This window comes from Lygodium microphyllum, chromosome 12 (genome assembly GCF_053477565.2).
Source record: "Lygodium microphyllum isolate KBCC chromosome 12, Lygodium_microphyllum_v1.1.10, whole genome shotgun sequence".
Lineage (NCBI taxonomy): Eukaryota > Viridiplantae > Streptophyta > Polypodiopsida > Schizaeales > Lygodiaceae > Lygodium > Lygodium microphyllum.
Genome location: NC_141146.1, coordinates 80,087,023 through 80,104,420, shown reverse-complemented (window position 1 = coordinate 80,104,420; position 17,398 = coordinate 80,087,023). Strand labels below are relative to the sequence as shown.

The 17,398-nt window shown below is 40.1% G+C and overlaps 1 protein-coding gene across 2 annotated transcripts in view; it reads left to right on the top strand.

The window, feature by feature from the left end:
• Window positions 1-17,398, top strand: part of LOC148027972 (uncharacterized) — a 63,092-nt gene that overhangs the window by 22,049 nt on the left and 23,645 nt on the right. The window contains exons 3-8 of one of the 2 annotated variants that reach the window (XM_087689666.1): window positions 5,514-5,594; window positions 5,706-5,823; window positions 14,932-15,212; window positions 16,571-16,684; window positions 16,770-16,814; window positions 16,944-17,006. In XM_087689666.1, the coding sequence (XP_087545792.1) occupies window positions 5,514-5,594; window positions 5,706-5,823; window positions 14,932-15,212; window positions 16,571-16,684; window positions 16,770-16,814; window positions 16,944-17,006 (702 nt within the window). The remainder of the gene's footprint in view (window positions 1-5,513; window positions 5,595-5,705; window positions 5,824-14,931; window positions 15,213-16,570; window positions 16,685-16,769; window positions 16,815-16,943; window positions 17,007-17,398) is intronic. The other variant, XM_087689667.1, reaches the window with a different exon arrangement.

The following is a 17,398-nucleotide window of genomic DNA, read 5'->3' as shown; positions in this document are numbered from 1 at the left end:
TTTACTTTCTTTAGTCTTACCAAAAATCCAAAAACATTAGACCAAAAAAGACCCTTATTTGCACTTAGGATACATACCTATTGGCATAATTCCTTTGTTCCGTAGAGGACTTAATGTTTCCTGTATGGCTGCCATATTAGATACTAGACATTTAGAATTCATGGATATCATAGTAGGAGCAATAGTTTCCCCTCTCTCTAATGGCCCTATATTCTTTGAATGCAGACCAAATTATGTTATAGCCATGGACGATCCCTATCTACCAGAACTTCTTATGTTGCATATCCGTACTATGGGATTACAAATGAAAGGCTCATCTGCACACTTAGCTATTCAATACAGAATGGTATTCTACTATATGTCCTTAGCCATACTTAGAGTAGTAGAGGGTATGAACTGATCCAAAGATAGAGGACATACTATAATTATGAAATCTGAGTGGTCTGAAATAGAATTACCACATGAATGGCAACTAGGCATATCCTCTATACAAAAGAAAGGGCTTATGTCTCCTAAATTTATTTCAATCGAGAATATCAAAGGGAAAACTCTTGAGCTCCCCACAAAGAGCTTTGATTGAAGCAAATACTGCTAAATCCAAAGCATCTCTTCAACAACCACAACTGAGAATCTCCCCTTCACAAAGAGCTAATCTTTTGAGATTCCATATTGAACCATGTACACATCCTTCTATAATACATGGAATCAGTCAACATTGCAGAAAATTGATTGAACAAGCAACATCTTCATCTGTTGTTAATATCATATAGGAGTTTGAATATGAGCATCATATATATAGAGGTGCACCTTATCTTTGCCCCCAGGATACTACTTCTTGGACTACAGAAATTCAAGCTACAAATTGGACACATCTTGCATTATTCTTTCTCTGAATCCTATGACTCCTCAGATGACATTGATCTTTACAATTCCGATTCTGAAGAAGAAAGTTCATATATTATTGCTAACTCCATAGACTTTGATGATACCTTGTATACTGAGTCCAGTTTGGAACCCACTTCATCTACTTTTACTTTCTCCACTTCCACATCTAGCTCTGATAATCCTATTGACCCAGATTAATCTTGGATCCTCTATCTCCAAAAGCAAACAGAAAGGCAAACAACAATATCACCTTGACTCTGACAAGACATCTTCCTCTACAAGTAAAGAATCAACAGACAAAAAAAAGAAAGAGAAACTTAGGCAAGAATTTTTCCACAATCCCTATGATATTCCAAAATTAGGTATATTGAGCGCAAAAACTAAATTTCAAGCAAATATGTTTGTTCCACATAATCTTGAGCAACTGCATCATCCAAGAATTGCTACTTAGTTACTACAGTCTATACACCATACCCTCTACTACTCAAGGTATGACTAAGTACATACACTGGAATACCATTTTGTATTGGATAGCTAAGTGTGCAGATGAGGCTTTCATTTGTAATCCCATAGTACAAATATGCAACATAAGAAGTTCTGATAGATAGGGATTGTCCATGGCTATGATATAATACAAAATCCTAGTTTATATCAGTCTTTCTTTTTTAGAGATAATTGCCAAAATCCTAACTTAAGATCAAATTTGCTAAAGATATTGGCCTTCTTGATTCTCCTTATCAAAACATCCTTAAGAGGGATAGGGTGTCCATGACCGATGAGAGAAGCATTTAGAGGCTTATAGTTGATCACCATTCTCTTTTTACCTCTTTTTTGTTCTGAATGTTAGTTGACATAGAAAGCTTGGCATGCCTAGGGGAAATTTGTTGGTTCTATCAATCCTTTTGATAGAAGAGTCTCTATTTCCTGTCTGCATAGGATCAGATCCTCATCCTTCATTCCTGAGTGTACTGCTTTTGTTGGTATGACATTTGGTTTTAAGGGCAAGGAAATAGCATAACCTATTCTTTTTTCCCTAAACATCAAGGGATCTTCATTCATGAATGTCATGAGATGGGCTTTCACCTTTTCAATGTCTGCAGCATATTTTGTCATTTCTGCTTGTATCCATTCTTTAGCAGTTGTAGCTTTGTGTGGAGTAGACAGCTTTGTCAGTGAATAAATGCTTTGTCAAATCTTTGGGAGGAGAGGAATATTTACTTGTTTTTCTCCATAAGAAGTAGTGAAATGGTCCATAGTATATGTAACTCGGTGTTGGAGAATATTAGTTCCTAGTAGCAAATCATATCGCATTTGCTTCATGAGTTAGATTTCCATGGGAACCTTAATATGTCCAAGATGAAGATAAGCTTGTGTCACATGCATCAATGTAACTTTCTTATTGTTAGAAAGTTCTACAATGATAGGGCTAGTGATCTTTATACAATTGGGTGGAAATAGTTCATATGGGGCTATGGTGAGGCTGGATCCTGTGTCTATCAAAGTGTCTACATATAGTGAGAATTGCGGCATGTTCTTCAATTGTACACTTATCATAGGAATAGAATCTCCATTTGTGAGTGCGTTTACTCTGTATGTTGATTGTGGGGGGGATCTGAGCCTTATTTGATTTATAGGCTTTATATTGTCCTGTTCTGTAGCTTGTGCATGTAGTTGTGCTAATACTTCAGTTGTATCTCTTGCAATTTGCTTCTGACCTCTTAAAATTCTTTTGAAGACTTTGCACAATGACTATGATTCTTATTGCATCTAAGTTAATGTTGTTAACATGTCAACCCCCTCTTGGTGAGTAGTAGCACTGGTGCGGTGTATAGAGTGTAGTAACTGAGTAGTAGTTCTTGGATGATGCAGCTGCTCAAGATTATGTGGAACAAATATATTTGCTTGAGATTTAGTTTCTGCGCTTAACATACCTGGTTTTGGAAGATCATAGGGGTTGTGGAAAAATTCTTGCATGAGTTTCTCTTTCGTTTTCTTATCTGTTGATTCTTTACTTGTAGAGGAAGATGTCTTGTCAGAGTCAGAGTGATATAGTTACTTGCCTTTTTGTTTGCTTCTGGAGGTAGAGGGTCCAAGATTGATCTTGTCTTTCTTGCTTCCAAAATGTACTGAATGGGCATTGACTGGGATGAAGGTATCTGGGTCAATAGGATTATCTGAGGTAGATGTGGAAGTGGAGGAAGTAGAATTAGATGGAGTGGTTTCCAAACTGGACTTAGTATACAAGGTATCATCAGAGTCTATGGAGCTAGCAGTAATATATGAACTTTCTTCTTCAGAATCAGAATCGTAAAGATCAGTGTCATGTGAGGAGTCATAGGATTCAGAGGAAGAATATTCACTTGTTGAAGTATCACTCAAGTAACTTGGTAGGCCATTGGGCAATTGACGGACCCTTTATCTGATGCCTTAGTTTGCTTTGGGTTGGGATGCCTTGGGGTGAAAATGGGTTTGAGCTTTTCTTCTAGTCCCTCTTGGTTCTAGCTTTGGGCTTGAGTGGGTTATTGAGTTAGAAATGCATTATAAACTGATTAGCTCTTTAAAACACCCTTGAAACAGGTAAAGTACCAAAGTTTCATTAAACAGTGCGTGGTCTAAGAGAAATTGTATCCCATTCGCTGCTACCTTAGGCAGCCTATTTCCAGGCATTGCCCTATTGTATGGAGGTCTCCATCTGTTGTGTCATCATAGCACCTATTCAGCTTGCATTTTTGGCATTTGGTGCTATGTGAGGTTGCTGCTATCTTTTTCACCTGGCAATTACTGTAGTAACTGCATATTTGTTGGCTAGCAAGCCACCTACATCAGCACACACCTCTCTCGCTCTTGCCTGTCAGTTCTGTGCCTTGGGTGATCAATTCTCAGCCTGTTCGAACTATGAGTGGTATACTGCTGCGTTTATCAGACTTCAGTCTCTAGACTATTGCATTTTGGTGACTGCTCGCTGCCCTTCCACATTCAGCAGTCTCTCAGCTCTAGCTGGTGGTTACAGCACTCGGGATTCATCTTTGGTGGATATACTCTTTGATATCAGTCATTGATCTGCTCTTGAGCATTTTGTACACTCTTCCATTCATCTAGAGCATTGATTCATTCACTTCAGAGTTCTCTTCTCTCTTTGTTTGTGTTTGTGTTTTTGCGTTTTGAGTTTTGCATTTAGGGTTTGCGTTTATTGTGTTATTGTTTTGAGTAATTGTGTTTTGGTCATGGTTGTACATTGTGTGTTTTCTCTACGCAAATCCTAGCATATCTTCACTCTCACCCACCCACTTTCCATCTCATGCACATGGCTAGCTTTAACTATCTAAGTAGTTTATACTACCACCTTGTTTTGATATATACAATCCTTAAACTTGTATATTACACAAGACTCATTGCATGATCCTCTAGGCACAACGCATCAAACAAATAATCAAGCAGTGAAAAAAACAATTCCTCTAATTTGGGTTCAATACCTTTATTACAATCCCTATCAGATTTTGACTCCCCACAAAGTTCGTGAAAGAAATGAGGAAGATTGTTATGAACAGTTGCAGTATTTGATATTTTTGGCTTGTGTACAATGTGTCAATACTTGATACATGTGAAAAATGTGTAGATGATTGGGAGCGTGAAAGGGAAAGCACAAATAATCACAAAAACAAAAGAACATGTGAACACAAGAACTTAAAATGTATGGCAAAGGAATTGTCTAAAGGTGAAGCATGACATGTGCTGTATATCAACAGCAGGGTCCTGACTCCTGGCACAATGATGACCAGTAGAAGAGCCTCCAGTCTCCCTCTCCAAGGATGCAAGTTGATTCAATCGTACAAGAATGAGACTATTGGAGCATATATAGAAGCCTCAAGACCAGACGTGAGACAACTGAAGGAATCATACTGTGGCTAAAGCATTGATATGTATTAAACCAACAATGTACTGCAAGATATTCTGTTGTTGACAGTCAGGACATGCAAGTGGCGATGCAATGTCAGGATACCTTACTGGCTGCTTTAATTGGCCAGTTGCTACTCAACTGTGTCCAGTATGCATATGACAATATATTGAGCTAAAACATTTGAGCATTAAATGCTGAACTACAATTTATGAAGACCTCTCTGGAAGTGTATTTCTTTGAGAGTTATATTAAGTTTGCAAATAAGTTCAAATAATTTTTTGCCTAGACCTAAATAAATTTATCTGTTTAGTTAAAGAAAAGTTTGAAGAATCTTTCATCAAATGCTCTTATTACACATTTGATTGGTTAAATATAGCCCTCCTTGACAAGTTTAACATTAGCATTGGTAAGAGCTGAAGCCTTGGTCATGGGTTTTAGCTTGGGGAATGGAAATCCCCACAACATGCATTGGAGGTGATGCTTGCTTGGGTTTGATTTTTGCTAAATTTAACACGTCATACAATGTAGAGGGCAATTTCATTTGTTCTTGTCATTTTTGGTTGTATTTCCACATCAAAAGTATGGCTTCATTTGGGTTGGAATGTTTGATTATAATGATATCCTTGTGGTAGGACTTTTTCAGTGAAGTTTCAGATTTTTAGCATAAATGGATAAAAAAGAACACTTTTCACACTTTTAGCTGATTTTGGGAATCCTGGAAGGTGTGCAGCATCATGGCATGGGCAAAGCTAAAAGAGCTGCAGCTAAACAAGCAACAAAGGAACATCTGAAAAAAGCAAAGCGTGATAGGGTATGCTTTGATTATTTTTCTTGTCCTAAATAACCCACTCAAGATTTGAGATAGGCATAGCAAGTCTTATAAATATCTGACATTCTTTATTGTTGGCATTTTGTTGCCTAGTTGGATCCAGATAAATTCACCTCTACCTTACAGCTGCTTGAGCAACAAGCAACTGAAAGGCCTGATGATACACAAGAGAAGAATGAAGCAGAAGAAGCTGCAAAAAGTAGACTTCGAGGTTATATTTGTGATGCCTTCCTTAGAACAGATTATTATCATTGCTGTAATTTCAACATTTACAAGATCTTGCTGCACTTAAAAACTTCTTATGGCTTCTATGACCTTTAAAGTTTGAATTTACTTAATTCAGTGGCAAATTTGCAGAGTCAATGAATTTCATGTGGATCAGAAGTAGTGAGTTTGTCTATGTGATGTGTATTGTGCTAGGATCATTCATTGCTTATAAAACGAATATTGTCTACTGAAGCTTAGGAGTTTCATGTAAGATGTCTTTGCCGAGAAACCACTTCTTCAGTTCACACACTTCATTTAGGCGCACTGACAGCCCCAAAAAGGGTTGGTGTCCACATTTTGGCCACTTTTTCAGTGGGTGCATACACAATGGTCCGCCACCCTAGACAACTTATGCCTATAAATAGGTGGTCACTTCATTCATTCTTCACTTCTACCACCCCACCACTCTTTAGTCATTCTTTACCCCTCTTCCTTCGTCATCAAATACCCTTCACTTCTCGTACCAACCCCTTTCACTGCCCTTATAGCCCTTCAAGAGGACATTGTGGTTCGTGGCTCATGGTTGCCTTCACCTTTCCTATTTTGCTTCAGGTGCCTTGTTCTAGCATCAGGCCTTGCGTTTGGAGCATCTTTCACCTGGCATCACCATCCTCTGCTTGGCATTAGCACCCTTCTCCATCTGGCTCCATCTTCACCTGCGTTTTTCAGATTGGAGGCCTTCTCCTTGCCTAGTGTCATCATCTCTAGGTTGTCGAGCGTCAGTGATTTCATCACTCGTCCATCATAGGGGCTGTTGGGACCTGCATTTTTGCACCGTGGCTCCTCTTTCATCACCTGGCGTCATTCATCAAACACAAGGGCTGCTGGGACCTACGTTTTTGCAGCATGGCTCCTCCTCCATCACCTGGCGTCATTCGTCTATGACAGGGGTTGCTAGGACATGGGTTTTTGCAGCTTGGCTCCTCCTCCATCACTTGGCGCCAATCGTTTGTCTAGAGATTGTTGGGACCTTCATTTTTGCAGCCCAGCTCATCTTCCATCATTTGGTGTTATCATTATCCACCTGGCGTTGGGATTTTCGTTTTGCTACCTAAGTCTTTTGCTGGCATTAGAGGATTGCAGTTTGCTCCCTCCATAACTGGTGATCATCTTCCTCATCTCGGACGGTATCAGAGGACTGCGGTTCGTGTCCTTCACCTTCTAGTGATTACTTCGATAGCCCACTGCTTGGAGGACTACGTTTCACTCCCTTCACTGTGCAGATTCCCATAGGTATTGCTGCTTGATTTAGACAAGACAATGCAGTTATCTTCTGAGCTTCAGCTCCGTTGTATCAACTTTTCTTCTCATAGCGTGATTCAGCGCATAATCACCTTGTTTTTCTTGTGTTTCTGAGTTGCTCTTCTCTCTTAGTATTTGCTGTACACACATTGTGTTACTCCCCGCAATCCCTACTGTCCCTCTACACTGTCGCTTATTTTGACATGGTATTAGAGCATACCTATTATTTTTGACATTTTTTTCTTTAAGATACAATGAATTTGGTCCTTTACTAATAATGACTCATTTGTTTGTTTAGGTACTGATCAGTTTGACTAAGATCCCTTGCCATGCGTTTGATGCAATGAAGCTTAGAAGCTACACTTCACATATGTTCAAGAGTTGTTATATTGATTTGGTCTAAGTCTTGCTTTCAAGCATTCAAACATGTTTATTTGATCTATTTTGAAGGCTTTAGTAGGATTCATTTGCTCATTGGAATCGGTATTAGTCTGTTTAAGGTTCATGGCTGAAGATAATCTTTGTAGTTTTTGTAGGCCCACACTACCCAACAACTTGTTAACCAAAACTTTACAATGCTGCTTTTGGGCTTCTTGTGTTAGCAGACGTTGTGTACGTTGTCTTCTTCTATGTACATCTCTTGCTTGAATTTCTTTCTCAATTGCAACATTGTGACCTTGCATTTTGATGAGTGGAAAAATTTGATGGAGGAGTATCTGGCCATGATAGGACTTGCTGAAATCAACCTTGATGATGAGCTCCAAGAGTTCAAAATATTTGATTAGGATAAAGGTCAAGTTTGCTAAATAGTGGCACTTTACTTGCGGGGTTCACTACTATTGGACCCCCAAAGTTCGAGTCACCTTGTTGCTCAACAAGTTGGCACCTAATTATTTAATTTCATGAAACAAGCCATATCACAATCTAACTTACGAGCCTTCTATGAGGTTGATTGTTAGTTGTTCCATTATTTGCGATTGTTTAACCGAATTTATAAGAATTTTGCCATCTTCAAAGGGGGATCTTGTTTTTATTCTTGAAAGGGAAAGCGAGGGAAAGGCAAGTACAATGCCCAATCTTAGAAGACTAGTGATAAGCATGGTAATATTTAATCTAGCCTAAAAGTGGGTTGGCAGAATGTACCCAAGAAGAATAGAGGTTTGCCTAGTATTGTCAAAGGGTAGGCCATTTTTGTGATGATGAGTGTCAATCTAAGGCCAAGGGTAGAAGTCTTCCTAATTCCAACACATGTGGCATAATGTTTTGACCAAGCGGTGAAGTTTGACGTGTTAAAATGAGTCTTGTTATTGAATGCTTTTTGGTTGTAGTAGAAGGATGGAAGGATGAGTGAGGTATCACGTGGATAGATTGTGGTAGGAAGGCAGATGTTTGGCTTTGCATTACATGCAACAACAAGGCGCTTGGCATGGTGACTTGTGGTAGTCGTCCCATTCCAGGTGGAATTACTTGATAGAAGGGAGCTAGGTATTGGCATGTGAGCAAAATATGGAGATGAGAGAGTTTATCCATGGGTTACATCAAACGGTATGGCAAGCTATCAAGATGACAAAGCTTGGTACTTTGGAAGTAGCCCAAGATGTGGACCTAGAAGCTGATGTTAGTAGACCAGTCAGCTCATGAGTAGTCTGTGCGTGCACTGTGGGCTGAGCACAATTGTTATGCATTTATTTTTTGGGTGCTTGATTTATTGGCCCCTGATTTAGGTCGATTGGGCATTATTGAGCTGACCGACCTGATTATTTCATTCATTTATTACTGGCTGACTTTTTGTTGGTTATGGGCTCTCTATAGGCTGGTTGCTCTCCTCCATTCATTCATTACTTGCAGGTTCTATTAGAGATAGATAGGGAGCCGATGCCAATGGCCATACAACCAGTTGTGTATGAGATTGCCTCATGTTTGGTATATGGATTTCATTTCCCGAGCATGTCTTTGAGTTCTCTCTTTGCAATGTTCGTTTGTTTTTCTCTTTCTTCTCATTTTGTGCAGTCTATTATAGCTGTCTTCTACGCTTCCTGTTGGAAATAAAGGCTCACCGTGCCTTTTATCGTGTTTGGGTGTGAACACACCCTTACACTTCTTGTACTTTATATATATTATCAAAACCTAAAAAGTCGCACACTAGTCTTTGTACCGAACATCAAGTGTGTCATGCTCACTCTCCTCACCACTGCTCTCTGCTCTGTGTGTGTGTGTTATCTGTAGCATTCACTCTCAGCTCAGTAACATCTCCATCAAACTGAGTTCCTTAAGAAGAGTGGTTGGGCAAGCCACCTTCGTATACTCGCTTGAGAGTGTTTGGCTGCGAGGCATTTGTGCACATTCGCAAGAAAGAATGCAACAAACTTAAGCCAAAGTCGTGTAAATGTATTTTCCTAGGATATGGTGATGAAGGTGAGATGGGGTATCGATTATGGGACCCCAAGAAAGGAAAAGTAGTTCGCAGCAATGATGTCATATTCTAGGAAGATTGCATGCACAAATAGACCGAAAGAACATAGGAGGTCACAAGGGTTATATTCCGGGAGGATGTATCAATAGGACAACAAAGAATGCTCATTAGATAGTAGCAAATACCTGCTGTAAATGTCCTTGAAAATGCAGGGAATGATGCTGAAAATGATCAGCAAGATCTTGCCCATGATGTCCCACAAATTCAACAAGAACATGTGTCTTTGGAACAACCTGAACTAGCTGTACAACATGTTGAACCTGTAGAACAGTAAGTTGTTAATGCAGATTTGCAAGCTGAACAGCTAGCAAATCTTGACCACTGGGTCCGTAGGTCGACTAGAGTGCAAAAACAGCTAGATAGATTTGTTCTTGGTGTAAACTATGTGGCTGATTATGTCATGTTAACAGATTGTGGTGAATCATCATGCTTCCAGGAAGCAATGGATAGACATGATAGTAAGAAATCGCACAAAGCAATGCTATCAGAGATGGAATCCCTCATGAAGAATGGCTCTTGGGATTTGGTACATTTTGCCAAAAGGACAAAAAGTGCTACCTTGCAAATGGGTTTACAAAACGAAAGTCACTTCTGGTTGTTTGCCAAAGTACAAGGCACGCTTGGTTGCTAAACGGTACAAGCAAGAACATGGAATTGACTTTGATGAAATCTTTTCTCCTATAGTCAAAATGACTACTTTGTGAACCATCTTGGGCTTGGTTGCATCTGAAGACATGGAACTCATACAGATGGATATAAAAACCGCCTTCTTACATGGTGATCTGCATGAGGAGATCTATATGCAGCAGCTTGAAGGTTTTGCTGTAGAGGGAAAAGAGCACATGGTCTGTAAACTCAACAAGAGTTTGTATGGGCTGAAGCAGGCACCACGAGAATGGTATTATAAATTTTATACATTCAAGCAATCTCAAGGATCTCATTGTTCTTAAGTTGATCACTGCTTATACACCAAAAAGGTAGCAGATGGTAGCCTTATTCTCTTGGTTTTATATGTGGATGACATGCTGATTGCAGGCAAGGATGTTCATGCCTTGGACTCCTTGAAGCAGAGTTTACACAATAGCTTTGATATGAAAGATCTTGGTGAGGCAAATCACATTCTTGGCATGCGTATACTTAGAGATAGATCAAAGGGTCTTCTTTATCTGTCAGAGCAGGAGTATGTCACGAAAGTTTTGTAGCGTTTCAATATGGAGGGGAGGGGGGGGGGAGTCATTAGTGTACCTTTGCCTCCATATGTGAAACTTAGTGTAGATGACAGCCCTATATTAGATGATGGAAAGGCTAAAATAGCCAAGATACCCTATGCTTCAGCTGTTGGTAGCTTGATGTATGCTATGGTTGCTATACATCCTGACATTGCATTTGTGGTGGGAGTGGTTAGCAGATACATGGCATATCCTGGGCAAAAGCATTGGGAAGCAGTGAAGGGTATTATGAGATACCTTAAGGGCATAAAGGATTTGTGTATTTGTTTTGGTAAGCAGAAGTCATCTGTTGTCAGTTTCACGGATGCAAACTATACTGACCATTTTGACTGCAAGAAGTGTACTTCAGGATATGTGTTCATGTTTATAGGAACAGTCTCTTGAATATCTAGGTTGCAGAAGTGTGTTGCATTGTCTAAAACAGAGGTAGAATATGTGGTTGCTACGAAGGCATGTAAAGAGGCTTTATGGCTTTCATGTCTGGTGAGAGGGCTTGGTATTACAAAGGTTCCTATCCTCCACTGTGACAGTTAGAGTGCTATCATGCTAGTACGGAACCCTGTCTTTCATGCAAAGACAAAGCACATACAAGTGAAGTATCACTTTATCAGGGATGTACTTGACAGAAAGGGCATTGAGCTTGTCAAGGTACATACAGATGATAACCTTGCAGACCTTCTCAGGAAGGGTCTCCCAACCGAGCGGTTTGCTCATTGCTGCTAGATGATGGGGGTTGGATAGTATATGTGTATTTCAGGTTTGTACATACATAGACTTAGTTGATTCTCTCTCCCTTCAGGCACGTTGCCTTTAGGTGGGAGGTTGTTGGGAATAAAGGCTCACTGTGCCTTTTACCATGTTCAGGTGTGAACGCACCCTTACACTTCTTGTACTTTATATATATTATCAAAACCTAAAAAATGGTACACTAGTCTTTGTATCGAACATCAAGTGTGTCGTGCTCACTCTCCTCACTACTCCTCTCTACTTTGTGTGTGTGTGTGTTATCTGTAGCATTCACTTTCAGCTCAGTAAAATCTCCATCACTTTCATTGCTGCACCCACTTCTGACATTGTATTAGACGTCCGTGTTAGGTTTTGGAGTGCTGTCTTTTGCTGTTGCAAGTCTGCCTACTGCGGTTCCTGATCTTCCCTGCCTACTGCTGCCTAGGCGACCTGATTTTGGCCAAACAGCCTGTTTTCAGCCATCTGCTGCCTGTGTCTTGATTTTTTACATTATTTAATTATATTCTGCTTGCATTTAATGATGTTATTGACCGTGTTTTACTTTCCAGCATCTGTGTTTTCAGTTTTTCCACTTATCTGTAGGTCAGGTGATTGTTCCCTGTTGGCTGCAATTGATCAGATTTTCCCTGTTGCAGCAGTTATTTCTGTGATCAGCTCCTCTCTGTATCATGTGTGAACTTGTGATCCGTGCAGTCTGTGCCATATTTGGCTGTACTGTCTCTCTGTTTTCATTCTTTCCTTCATCTTCTCATCCTATCATCTCCAAATAACACTCCCTATTGCTCTATTGATGATATACTTCATGGCCGTGACTATCTCACATGGAGTGTTGTCATGAAAGCATGGGTGGTGTGTTTTTTCAGAAGCTATTGTGTGGCCCCAGACTTCAACTCCTCCTCACGACGATTGGGACTATGACAACTAAGAGGTGTGGGAGAAGTTGCAGATGTTGTACAAGGCTCCATCGACTATGCATACAGTGACCCTCTAGATAGCTTAGGCAAGTGAAGTTCAAGCCAAAGGATACAATTCAATCTTTCTTACTTTGTGTTACATGGGTCTCGGATCAGCTTCTGCACATGCAGTCCGCACTTCCAGAGACTCATCTAATTGGGGACTATACTCTATAAGGTTCCTCTGCAGTTTGATGGAGTTGCCAATGCTTTGAGGGCCAAGACATCTTCGGTGCTAGTGAGTTTCACCCTTATGTTCTCAATGTTGCTTAAGCATGAGCCATTCTTGGAGGCTACCGTCATGACATGCTATCCATGATGAGGCATTTGCAACTTTAGAGTGACGATCGGACGAAGAAGTCGAAGGTACAGTGCTATCATTGTGGAAAGAAGGAACACCTACAAAAGGACTATAAGGAGTTAACGCCCTCGTGGAAGGAGGAGGAGGAGAAGAAGAAGCAATCCTCCTCCTCCTCCTCCGACTCCAATTCAAATCCTTTGGCCAAGGCAAGAACCAATGAAACTAGCCTTCCTCCTTGTAAAAGGTTGTAATAACTTGATTAATCAATAATTACAGCAAGCAATTAAAGCACATAAAGTGAATTGCACAATTTATCATTTAATCTTGGACAACGGATAGCATGTTGCCCCCAAAATTGGTTCCCCTCGTGGTATTTCTTTATCTTTTATTGCAAATGGATAGAGTATATTGAGATTCTTTGATCTCTTGGCTGATTCAAGCCCCTCTTGCTAGCATAAATGATCAGCAAGCCTTCAAACTAATTTGCCCCTTGGTTTGCTTAGGGATTGCCTTTCAATTGTGCTCCTTGGGTGACAAATTCAGCCCTAAATACGTACTGACTGAATGGTCACTTGAATCTCTTGGAATCCTTGATTCTAATGACTAAAATTCAAGTCTCTAGGCGGTAAATTTTGAGCACACTTTTTGAACCCTAATTTTTGCTGTAATTTAGGGTTTATTGTAGAGACTCATCAAAGTCTTTGCCTCCAATAGTTGAATCTGCTAAGGAAGAATGAGAATAAGTTGGGGGATGAGAGAGAATATTGAGGAGAGAAGATTCTGACTTCTATTGCGAGAAACATGAGGAATTTAGTTGCTATCCTGCACCCACTGCCAAGAAAGCCCGGAAATGCAGTTGCCCTTGGTTTGTTGCTGTTGCTTGTATGTGTAGGGCCTCCCCAACCTGTCATCTACTGTTTGGGTTATGAGCTTGTGTCTTTTTCACACCTTCAACTCTATCGAAGGCCTTCAACTTGCAGCTACAAACCCAAGAAACACTGCTGTATGTGCAGCCAACAATACAGTCCCAAATCTCTCTAGAAAGCTCTTCAGACAGCCTCAAATCGTCCCTTTTGAACTGTGAACTGTTCCTCTTAGAAATGACTAAATCTTGCACCTTTGGACAGCCCTAGAACCAGTAGATAAAAGAGCTTAGAGCTTTAAGTTTCTTTTTTGTCGCCTTCAGCTTCATAATTGTGTGTGTGTGTGGGACAGCCAACTCCATGTCCATGAGTATGGGAGAAAGAAAGAGAGAGAGCCTGACACAGAGTCAACCTTGTGCCCAGAAAAAGCATTCCACACCAAATTCCATTATGCAACTCCTTTCAATGAGTTGTTTTTCCCAAAATAAATTCTTGTAGTGTGGATCTGGCTTCTGCGCAAAAAGAAACTCAAAAGCTACCTGAATCCTGCCCACGCCTGCCCATGCCCAGTTATTTGTTTCATTCCTGAATCCTACGTCATATGCTCCATCTGATTTAGTGAAACGACCCAGCAAGTTGTTGGAAATACAATTGGCAAGGCATTATCAGTTCCTTGTCTCTCCTTATCTGAGTCCTAAGACAGGAAACACTAATTGAGGCAAGATGACCTCGTGGAATTATGTCAAGGTAATCGGTGTTTTGTTAAATACAATTATTCCATTAGGATAACCACATCATTAAATATTTCAGAAGAGTGGTGCAGCTGGTTAGAGCAGTGGAGTCTTCCTTGATACAGATTTTGAGTTTATTCACCTTGCTGGACTTTTGTTCCATTAGGATAGCCACACCATCAAGTAATTCAGAAAGAGAGAGGTGGCTGGCTGTAGAATGGTGCAGTCTTCCCACCATGGAAAATCATGGAAGGCTGTGTCAAACACATTCGTAAGACCTGCTGTTTGTGAGTTCTAGCCTTGGTTGAGGGCTTTGAGTGCGTTCAATACTTTTGACAATGGTTGTGTTCAACTGAGTATTGCCAGCTTTTTACATCAGTGTAATTCAAAGCATGTTTATAAAAAAGGTTGAACACTGAGCATTGCTAGGCTTTTACATCTGTGTAATTCAAGGCATGTGATAAAAAGGGTTGAGAGAGAGAGAGAGAGAGAGATGGTTTCCAATGTTCACAGGTAAAGAGACCAGGGCATCTACATATGAAGAATTACAAGAGCGTCTCCGCAAACGTATTGAGATGCTTCGGGCAAAAAGGAATGCTGATGCAGCAGCAGCAGCTGTCAGGAATGCTCGAACTTGGCAGGACGAAAAAAAACGTGATGGGAAAAAACAAAAGCAAAAGCAAAAGCAAAAGCATATGGAGATAGTGGCTGAAGAAAATGCTGAAACAAGTGTGCTTTCAGAAGTGAAAACTAGAAAGTCAAAACATGATGAGTCTAAAGTTTCCAATCCCAAGGTATTTAAATGGTTTTACTGTTCTTATTTATATGTAAGAAGCATATGAATTTTCTTTTATGTAACAGATGCATTTTTAAGGAAAAGAGGTGTGGATATACATAGTCCGAAAGAAAATACTTTTAATATCTTAGTGTAGTCTAACTGCTCAGTGAAGCACCTATTATAATTCAGAAGTCAACTCTATGGATTTATAATATCAGAAGACAAGTAGAGTTTGTTGCCTTACAATGCATTACGAACATTTGTAACTATGTGCAAACTTATGTTGGCTTTTTACTATCAAAGTAGATTTTTGGAAAGTTGCATGATGGCTTCACTGTTAAGATAAGGGCCCTCATATACATCTTCATAAATCAAAGCAGCAAATCTTTATAGATTACTTGATCTATGGTTTACATTCAAATGGCCTTAGTGAAGGTAGATAGAGGTGGTACAAAGTTGTCTATTCTATTAGAAGCCAAAAGTTAACTTTAAAGTGGCATTTGTTAGCATTGCCTGTAAAGGCATGCTTAGGTTCAAGCTTTAAAAGTTACCCCAAGTTAAGTGGTGTCGTTGGCACAATGTAATATTATATTGTACATCTTACTTTCTCTACATGAGACAATAATTCAGAATGCATGACTGCTCTCTGTCTTTGTCTTTCTCTTTGCGTCTCTCTCTCTCTCTCTCTCTCTCTCTCTCTCTCTCTCTCTCTCTCTACATGTGTGTGTGTTCATGCCTCTCTCTCTCTCTCTCATCAACTTCTTTCAGACAGTGACCACCCATACCACACCAACACAGAGAAGAGTGACAGTCCAGAGAGCTGAGGAGATCAGAGTGGCATGCTGACTGATGGTGCAAGGGTACAAGACACAGAGGCTACACCAGAGAGAGATGAGGGACATCCACTAGTGATACGAGCAGTACCTGAGAGAGCTGAGGGGTCAGTCTAGATGCTACCCCATACTATCTCATCAGGGATGCATGACATACTTTACCCACTGATCCTGACAGGATGGAGTTAGTTACTAGTGTGTCACCACCCAGCCACATAGCTAGGCATGTATTGCTCCATATGTCCTCCCTATCATTGTCCTATTGTATCTCTATGTGGGCACTGTACTGTACATGCTTGTGGTAGAGTATTCAAATCCAACCCAGTAAGCAAGCGTGTCTATGTGTAAGTTAAAATGTGGTTTCACATCAACTATAGAACCTGACCGGCAATGATTTACGTCCTGCAAGGCTTTGTTGTTTCTTTGTAAGAATGACTTTATAAACGCAAACACCAATTGAAAGTGTTTGCACTTATCATTGATACTTGAGAGTGAAATTCTGACTAGATGGTGCTGACAATCTTCTGTATGATGTCTATAGGTGGAGGCTGCAGACACATTTGAATTTGGCAGAGTAAAAATGGGTTTGCAGGCTCACATGAATGGAAGGAGCAAAAAAAAGCACAAGGAATCCAAAGAACAACTGCTTGCAAAGGTGAGCAGATATAGCATATTTTCATGGCTGAGGATGTGTCTGGTTTTGGATACTAATGGGTTGCTTGGTCATTGTGATCATGTAGGCAACAAAGCTGCAAATGGAAATTATTGATCCTCAAAAAGGCCAGGTCTCTTTACATTTTTGTCATGTAGCTTGTCTGCTCTCATGACAGATGCAATTAAAAAAAAAGAATGTACCTGATTACAAATTGCTGCTCTGTTTCTAACACCCTGTTTCTAACACCCTTTCCACATAGCATCAGGAAGCAGCCATGAAGCATACGTGGAGTGCTGCTCTTAGCCGTGCATCTGGGGAAAAGGTACCTGCTTGCACTTTGAACTGCATGGCTGTTTATTATTTTGAAATACACAGGAATAATTATTATATGTATGGTCCTTTAACTTCCTACACATCATAGGCATCCTTTGCCAGTAAATGAACACCAGTCTATCGGAATCTCTAAAAGTTACGAAGAAAATTTCCATAATTTTTCCTATACATTTGGAGCTTTTTGGTGGAATGTGTATGGATGTCATTTCTACTCCGTTGTTTTGCAGAATGTTGCCATTAGAGAAAAACCATGAAATTGGGACCATTTTGATGTCATGTGTACTAGATTTATATCTACTCCATCATTTTGATAAATGTTGCCATTAGCAAAAAAAGCATCTGGATGGTTTCTTGAAGTTGCACTAGGGATGACCTTGTAGG